The following is a 9,309-nucleotide window of genomic DNA, read 5'->3' on the forward strand; positions in this document are numbered from 1 at the left end:
CATCTGAGCATTATTATCATGGATGGGTGGGGGGGGAGTTCGTTGCTATTTCACAATCTTGCTCTTGACATTGAGGACAGTAATATTTCTGAAACCCCCATAACCAAAAATAATGCACATGTGATTGATTGTACAAAAACAAAATGTACGTGTGATTGATAATCATCATAAATATAAGGGTGAAAATCAGGGTTACAGACCAGTGTAATGCTTATCCATCAGTCCACAATAAGAGCTGGGCATGGATAGGAACAGTATTTTTGTCGTGATGATAAAAAAATTTGGAGGGAATCTTACTTTGTTCTCCTTGATGAGTAATTACATTACATTGTCATCCTTTCTAATTTTAAAATGTTTTTCTTGTGAGACATAAATGTGTTATATACGTTAGTCTATTTTAATTTTATATGAATAAACTTCTTAATGAACATAAATAATTGTGAATAGTGTATTTACAAAAAGAATTTTGAGTGAAGAATTTAATTTTTAAGTTGATCTGTAGCATTATAAATCAAATAAAATTGTTTGAATAGTCCAAATAATTTTAAAAATGATGAGAATTTTATAAGGATTTTTTTTGAGTAAAATGAAAGTTTAAAAAATCATTCTCTATTTCTCAATTTTATGTTAACTCTCTCATTCAAAGTTTTGGAGGGTCTCATTTCCAAATCTTTTAGACAATTTTTAGATGCAATTTCTTTGGTAGCTTTGTTAGTGTTCTCCAATTAGTGTTAAAGTTTTATCTTGATGATTTATATTGGCATCTATGTAAATTTTTATTAAATAGATTATTGACGTAAAACTCTAATTTCTTCTTAGAGAACATAACATTTAATACAAATGTTTATTATACAGAATATTAAAATAAAATTTTAATTCTAATTGGAGAATAGTAGTATTAATTTAGAGAATTGTACTTAAGTTTTGTCCTTTCTTCCCTTGCTTCTCTTTGTAACTTTTTTCTTTCTTACACGTATCTCTCTCCTCGCACTTGTTGTATCATGTATGTTCTCTCTTTTTTGTAGCTTTCCTTATTTCTCTCTTCTACACGTCTCTCCTTTTTCTCCTCTCTTCTGCATCTCTTTTCCACATACCACTCCCTCCCTCTTTTGCACCCTTCTCTTCCTCACAAATCTTTATCCTCATCCACTAGCAAATGCTATATTTTAGTGACAAGATACACATTTAGGCTTTTATGAGCATTTTTTTTTCTTGTTAAACGGTATTTCTATAGTCACAAATTATATTGAAATCAAAATAAAAATATTTTTTTTTTGTCAACAAGTCATTGCAATTGATCGACCTAAGGTACTAGAAGTTGGAGGAGGCAACAATTGCCTTGGTTTTCATAGCTAAGCGTGATTGCCAATATTTTCAATCGCACCCTATAGTAGTTAGAACTGACCTGATAATTCGAGCAATTCTACATTAGTCAAACCTGACTAGAAACTTTCATTTGTTGTAATACAAAATGAGTAAACTACTAATTTCATCCTTGAAGTATTTACTTCCTAAGTGGTCGATAAAGCAACAAAAAATGTATTATAAAGTTCTTGAAATATTAGAAATCATAAATGTTAAAAAAATCAAATTAATCATTAAACTTTACTAAAATACGTCAATTTATGAGCTTACGTGATGAATATTTAACATATAAGAGATTATTTAACTTATGAATTATGATCGTTAAATTTCTCATTGCACATAAGAGATTATTTAAACAATTTTATTACTTTAAAACCATTTAAGGGGTATTAATTTGTGGACACAATTGGTAGTTTATTCAATACAAAATCATACAAAGCTATTAATCCCAGCAAAAATCGTAGTATGATGACATATTTTTTATTGATGGTTATCTTGAAATTAAACTCAAATTCTTAGAATGGAAGGCCTGCCAGTAATAAGGTCCTTAAAAGCAATATTATATTTGTTTAAATTGGTGTTATTCTCTGTTTAACAACAATATCTATTTTTGTATTATAAATTAGAATGCCTAAGTGTGACTTCTACTCTCCTCGTTCATTTAGTTAAGCATTCTTAATATATATTTTTTTCTGTTCTCTTAAAAGTACATTTCACACATTGTCTATGTAATTAGCTGAAATCTTCTCTCAACTATTCTCAATCTTTGGAATTACAAGATTAATTTAATGATAAAAAAAGATTATGAATTTGATTTTTCACTAAAAAATTAATAATTAACAATGAAGCTTTATCGATAAAAAAAAAACATTTTCATTGGCATCATTTACTTAGATAATAGCAATATTGTCCCCCACTCCCCGTAGGCATGTGTCACGTGGAATTGCCATGATCGCATAATCAAAGAAGCTAAGTGTAGAGTCGAGAATATGTATATGAAAGTTTCTGGTCGAGTAATATTATCTCACCAACCGTTGCTCATGAAACTCCCAGAACTGGTAATAATGTAAAATAGTAAATGCAATTATTACGTATTTATTTTCTTATTCGTATTTTTAGAAAATAATGTTTCTTGATCTATATCTACACGTTTAGTAACTTTATATGTCTCTATAACTTACCTTTTTTCCTTTCTTTTTCCGAATTTCGCTATACCTTACTCAAATACTCATGTTCGCATCCGTTACATGTATTTAATTAAATAAAAAAGTTATTCTATATAATTATAAAGATAAAATGTTAGAGAATTACCATTGACACTTCTCAAGTCTCAACCATTAAACTTGAAGGAGGACATCGTAACAGCACTATACTATGGTATAATCACAAAGATGAAATTATTATACAACAACAATGAGCTATTTTCAATTTTAACATAAAACATTAAGATAAGATTTTATGAAAAGAAAATAGGTTATACATTAATAATATAAAATAATTTTGTACCATCGTCCGATCATAATCCTTTATATATAATAAATTTATTAATTTTTATGATAATTACTTTAAAAATTATATCATCGATAATTTGTAATCAACTACGTAACAAGTATCATTAGACTCTTTCATGAGAAATGATATTTATATAACAACTCATACAATAAATCTTATAAAAATTAAAATATAATAAATGATTATATTTAAATTATACATAGCAAGTTTCCAAATCTTATTAAATAAAATCGAATTATAGATTTGAGTTTTAAACGAACTACAGCTAATATCTTTGAGATGTGATTGTATTTGCAAGTGGGAACAATCGAAGAAGAATAAAGTGAGAGGAAAAAAAAACTAAAATATATCATTTTTCACTTTTGATCTTTACTCATCGACTTTTACGACCATTGCCAAACATCGTTTGAAATAAGAGTTTACATAAAGTAATTAGACACGGTTGAGGAATTATTGTCTCTCACTGTCAAATGATATATCAAAAAAATTGACAGCTTTGGTTAGTTTTAGAAGGAAAAAAAAAGGGTCCAAGTGAGGCAAATTTTAACTATTGCATGACGCGTGGACGGTTGTCACGCGTCACAAAACATATCTATCGTTAATATCGTTTCATTCGAATCTTAAAAAATACATAAGGTTAATAATTTCATCCAACAGAATCACAAAGAACACTAGGGACACTGTTTTGATCTGCCATAATCTGCCAACATATATGCCCTAGTTGCATTCTCCACTTACAACTTACAACTGAATCTGTGGGTGGTCAAATAATCAAATTCCAATACTCTCCAAAGCAATAGCCCTGTTTTTTTTATAAGAAAAGTTACTATTAACATTTTTACATTGGCTAGCTATATTAGTTGATCAAAATTCAAAATATACCTTGTGCTAGTTCCAACGACTTGAATAAATTTGTTGCTTTGGAATTTTTTTTAAGTAAGATCAAATATGTTATCTTAATTGTTAATAATGTTAAATGAGGAAATCAATGATTAATATTCTAATATACTTATGGTTTAATATACATATCACCTAATATCATCCATTAATTATTTTTTTCATGGTCAAACTTACTTCTTTTACTTGCTAAGACGAACAACTATCTCTAGAAGAGTTAGATATATTTATTTAAACTTTCATAAAAAAATATCTATTTATTTAAACTAACTTTTGATTAATTTTAGGGATTTGAGTTAAAGCTTCTCAATTCTAACACAATTTGTTTAGATAGAATTGGTGTGAAAAAAATATTGAATGACTATATGAAATTATTGTGAGACAACTTAGGGCTCGTTTAGATAATTCTTTTCATAAATACTCATAAGAAAAAATAATAAGAAGATAAAATAATTTAAGTTTCTGACATTTGTGTTTATTTTTTATAATAAACATAATTTCATTTCATAGGTACATTTGAGGAAGACAATAATTCTTTTTTTGGAGGCCTTTTATCCTCTTGGTAGGCCCTTCACCATGGATTTGTGTTTTAAACTTTTATCAATATCAAAGATTAGTCATTAAAACAAATTGTAAACAAAAGAGTGATGAATTTCGATAATATTGACTCCAATAATAATCCTAATAGTATTTTGATAATAGTTATAATAATAATTTTGATAATAATTTCGATAATAATAAGAAGTAGGGATTGAATAGTAAAAGTCTTTAAAAGAAATGGAGATTGGAAAAAATAAAGATTTCAAGAAAAAATATAAATCGAAAAATGTAAAGGGTTTAGAGGAAAATAAAAATTGGAATTAAAATGTTAGTTGAAAATATTGTCCTAACCTAACTTGTTGATGCGTAAACGTCAAGTGAACTCGAGAGGATACGATGATGTTACATGTTTTAACCCTTATTATAACATGCAAGTTCTATATTTATAGAGCACAAATTATAACTATCCCTAATAACTACAAACTTTCACTAAATCTTCACCATCGATGACTTTGGTCTTCAATCTTTATCATTGATTGCTTTATTTTTAATTTTCACCATCCATAACTTTGAACTTTGATATATACAGTTGATAATTTTGTCTTCAATTTTCAATGTTGAAGACTTTGATGTTTGTCTTTCAATAATGATCCAAATATCAATTTTTGATATAATTGAAAAATGGCGGTATTAACACTTGTATAAGTTAAAATTAACTTACTAAAGGAGTTTAATTTAATTGATTAAATATGATGCAAGGATATTATAATTTTTTTGATATTATCTTTTATTCTTATTCATAAAAAAACTAAAATTAACTTATGCTCTTAGTATTTGTAGAAATTCTTTTCATTTAATTTTAAAAAAAATTAAGATACATAAGTTAATTTTAACTTATAAAAAAATTCAATATATTTTATCTTCTTATTATCTTTTCATATAAATATTTATAGAAAAAATATTTAAACATAACTTTAATGAAATACATTTGAATATCAATTTGCCCTTAATTTTTCTGCATCCCGAATTGGGAACTTCCTTGGAAGGTTACTAATAAAAAAAATTATTTTATTAAAGTGTCCAATATCTACTAATAAACAAGCAACAAGTTGAGTTTTCATTGAGTGAACCAATAAAACTGCAATTCACACACAAATAAAAAAAATGTCTTTATATTCATTTTTTTTATTTCTACTGTTCTTTCTCTCATCTAACAAATAGAACTTCTTTTTTATCTTTTCTCATTTTTATTTATCCAAATGATGCAACAATAGTTACCAAATCATTATAACCATGTTGGCAGAAAGAGTCAAAGATGTGGATCAATATTTACAAGAATGGGAAAGTACATTTAACTTTCTTCTGGAAAGAGGAGTACGTAGTGACTAATGAGTCTGAAACACCATATGGCAACATTGCTAACGACATATAAAACATACCATATTCCTTTTACGGGGGGAGAGGGTCCCCTCACCTACTATTTGGTGCAGAGTTTATGAATAATGAATTTATTATCACTGCTCCAGAATAACACAGTTCAAACGGTTGCCAAGTGTATCAACTTGGTGCTCTACCAAACCCAACTCACTGTGGTGAACATGGAAAAAAAATGTTAAAACATACGTTTTTATTTTTCTTTTCAAGAAATAAGACGTGCCATTCTCACCATTATGGTTTAATCAGCACTTATCCAACCAAAATTTGTCAAAATTTTCCAGTTGTGCAACATTGTCCCTTGGACAATTAGCCTCAACCCACATCACAATACTAAATAACCAACATCAAAATTGCAACACTTAGGAAACAATAATTGAAAATGAAATAGGAAACATGGCATATCATTTACAAGGGTCTAAACTGTTAACGTGTCTAGACACTTTTTATTGCCTCAGGCTGAAGAGATGGGACCCTGGATTCTTCTATGGTCTAGACTATTCTAACTTCTTGTCTGAAGGAGAAAAGATACATTTGTTGGTCAATTGTTTGTCAATTGTTTTATGCTCTATTGGCATCAACCAATGATTTGGAGATTATCCAATCACAAGAATCAATGGCTCATCACTACTCAAACGCAAACTCTACTAATTAATGAGATGCACGAGGCACATTATGTTGCACACACACGTCGTGGTACATCATGAGTACCAAACTATTTCATATTGGTTAATATGCGTGTTCAAGTACAAACCAGAAAGTGTGAGGCAGTTGATGCATGGCATCTTAATTCTTAACAATGGACAAAAGAATACTGATAAGTAATATTTTCTATACCAAATCATTCATAAAAATTATAAGCCTTACTGTTAGTCGACCTTGCACATGATCAGATTAGCGTGTTTAGGACCCACTTGATTTAATGCTGAGATATAACAGCAAACAATGTTTGTAAGTTTCTCTATGTTTTTCTTGCTGTATCCTCTCTATAAGACATCACTGATTCTCACCAATATTTTATATGTTCTTTTTAAGATATCATTTAAGTACGATAGACAATCCCTCCAATTACCTTATCTTCCCAAGTTAGGCAACCAAAACTCCAAAGATTTTTGTTGAATATCAAAGATGAAGGTGAGATCCTTTATCAATCATGCCTTGCAGAACAAAATATTCACTGTACATACTCTTCTAAGTTGGTTTCCTCATTTATTTTTTTTAATTTTTTGCTGCAGTTACTAGGCTGGATGCACAGGAAACTTCGCCAGAATAGTAGTGAACCATTCAAGGACTTGGTCATTGGTAAGTCATATGCCGTTAGCAAGCTACATATTTATGTTCTTCCATACATGCATTAACTATGTGATGGCCATGAAATTAGTAAAAAACCAGTGGCGCTACATTAAAGCAAAATTTACTATACTAGACAATAGATAACTTGATTTCTGATGATGACCTTTGAACTGTAAGTTAAGGAGAATTCAAATATTCTCTTGCAAACACTTATGACCACAAATATAGGCCCATGATGAAGACACAGTATTAACCACCTAGGTACAAACATTGAAATTGAAAGGCTATGATTAAATTTGAGGTATTATGAAAATAAAGTGGAATGGCTGGCTAGAATTGAAAATTGGAACATAAAAAGTAGACTGTTTAAAAAGCTGTTAAGAGTAATAAGATCCATAAAATCTCTACTAGCATAATATCAGAATTGGGAAGAGTCTAGCCGAATGCTATCATGGAATTCCACTTCTCACGTTATGCCTCTCAATTACCATAGTTCCTTTAAATTTGTTTGTTTCAGGGAATTCTTGCAATTGTCTTTCAGGGCAGGCACCACTTGATGATGAACAAGTCTATCAGAAACCAAACCTTGGGATCAGACTTTCCAAACATGCTCAGAAAGGTCACAACAACCTTAGAAACTCTTTTGCTGGCCTAGAAGCAGCAAGAGTAGATGAAGACTATGAGGGAGAATACTTCCCTGGCTTCCTTGCAATTGGAACTCTTGGTTCAGAACGAGTATCTGACCCCTCAACAACACCATCATTTCCCATTTCTGTTGAGAGCATAACTGAAAAAGAAGATGAAGTCACTGAGAATGATCTGAAGCTCATCAATGATGAGCTAGAGAAAGTTCTAGGAGCTGAAACCAAGGATGATGTTAGCATTGACTCCTCAAGGAGGACTAGCCATGTTAGCACTGGGAGAAGCAGCCATGTCAGCACTGGGAGAAGCAGCCATGTCAGCATAATAACACTCAGTGGAAAGCCAATAGAAGGCACAGAACCAAATGGAAATGGTGCTGCAATTTGTCCACTCCAGGGATATCTCTTTGGAACAGCTATTGAACTGTCTGAAACTACTGCAGCAGCAGCAAAGAAAGAACATAGGACTTCGCTCGGGGAGCTGTTTCAGAGAAGCAAATCAGCTGAGGAGAATTTCAGCGCAAAATGTGAAAAGGAGGACAAAAGAGCTGAGAAGGAAGTGGACAAGTCTGCCATGAACCTGATGAAAGAAAAGCTGAAGAAAAGAATGCTCCATGCTTATTCTAAGAATTCTACTTCAATAAATGGTGGGCCTATTGATTCTGCTTCTGCTGAGACAAAACTGAATAAGGTACACAAATAGGTTCTATAACTTTCTATTTGCACTTGTTTCTGTATAACTACTATGCATTACCATAATCTTTAGTATGAGTAATGATTATCAACGTGTTACATTAAAATTGTATAAAAATATATTGAATAAGGACTATTACATAAAGTAACCAGCATTCTTCGTGTTGATTTTTATAGCTTTGCATTTTAATGTTCTTTTCTTTTTGCCTTAAATAGCATATTATTTATTTATGGTCTTAGTCTTGACATGTAGTATTATTCTGGTTATGACTGTAGCTATGTTTGTGGTCTTTAGATTCTCCATATGTTCCGCAAGAAAGTTCACCCTGAAAGTTCAACAGCTGCACAAAAATCTGCTAAACACCACAAGAACCAGAAGAAGAAGAAAACAATCAATGATGGAGGCTACAACAAAAGTGACCTGGTGCATCCAGAGGAAGATTCATCTGTCAACAGGGAGTACTGGATCAAAACAGATGCAGATTGTAAGTATACAAAGATTTTTCATTGGCCTATTTCACAGTTTAACCTATGCTATGTATTTAAATTTTTCATAGGCCCATTATAGAATTTCATAATTCTGTTGATGAAAGCAGCAAGTGATTGTAACATAGCAAATCATTTGTAGCATCTCTATTTTCAGTTTCAGTCTTATGTGTTGCTTCTTCTACCCTGACTCAGTTTTCTTTTTCTCTGTGCATTGCAGACTTAGTTCTAGAGCTGTGAAAGACGGAGAAGAAATTGTGCTGTTTATAAGCTGTCATCCTCTATTAGTAATACCTAATATTGTGTTTGTACTGTGAAAACTTATATATAAAACGAATAATTGAGGTAGTTTCAGTGTCTACCTCATGGTGGTCAGTGTGAAATGTAAGATTTGTCTAGTAATAATAAAAGAAGAAAAATATAAATCATAGCTATTTAGTTGACAATA

General features: G+C 30.4%; 1 protein-coding gene across 2 annotated transcripts; it reads left to right on the top strand.

Annotated features, from left to right (window-relative positions):
* Positions 1-6,497: 6,497 nt before the first annotated feature.
* Positions 6,498-9,309, top strand: LOC100795458 (protein LAZY 1). Of its 2 annotated transcripts, none has more exons than XM_003551766.4 (6): positions 6,498-6,699; positions 6,784-6,882; positions 6,984-7,050; positions 7,583-8,373; positions 8,671-8,860; positions 9,082-9,309. In XM_003551766.4, exons 2-6 carry the CDS (start codon positions 6,877-6,879, stop codon positions 9,099-9,101), a joined length of 1,074 nt encoding a protein of 357 aa, XP_003551814.1. In that variant the 5' UTR covers positions 6,498-6,699; positions 6,784-6,876; the 3' UTR covers positions 9,102-9,309. The 2 variants fall into 2 exon arrangements, with proteins under 2 accessions (XP_003551814.1, XP_006603013.1); XM_006602950.3 differs by having other exon boundaries at positions 6,499-6,699; positions 7,559-8,373.

Source organism: Glycine max, chromosome 18, assembly GCF_000004515.6.
Source record: "Glycine max cultivar Williams 82 chromosome 18, Glycine_max_v4.0, whole genome shotgun sequence".
Lineage (NCBI taxonomy): Eukaryota > Viridiplantae > Streptophyta > Magnoliopsida > Fabales > Fabaceae > Glycine > Glycine max.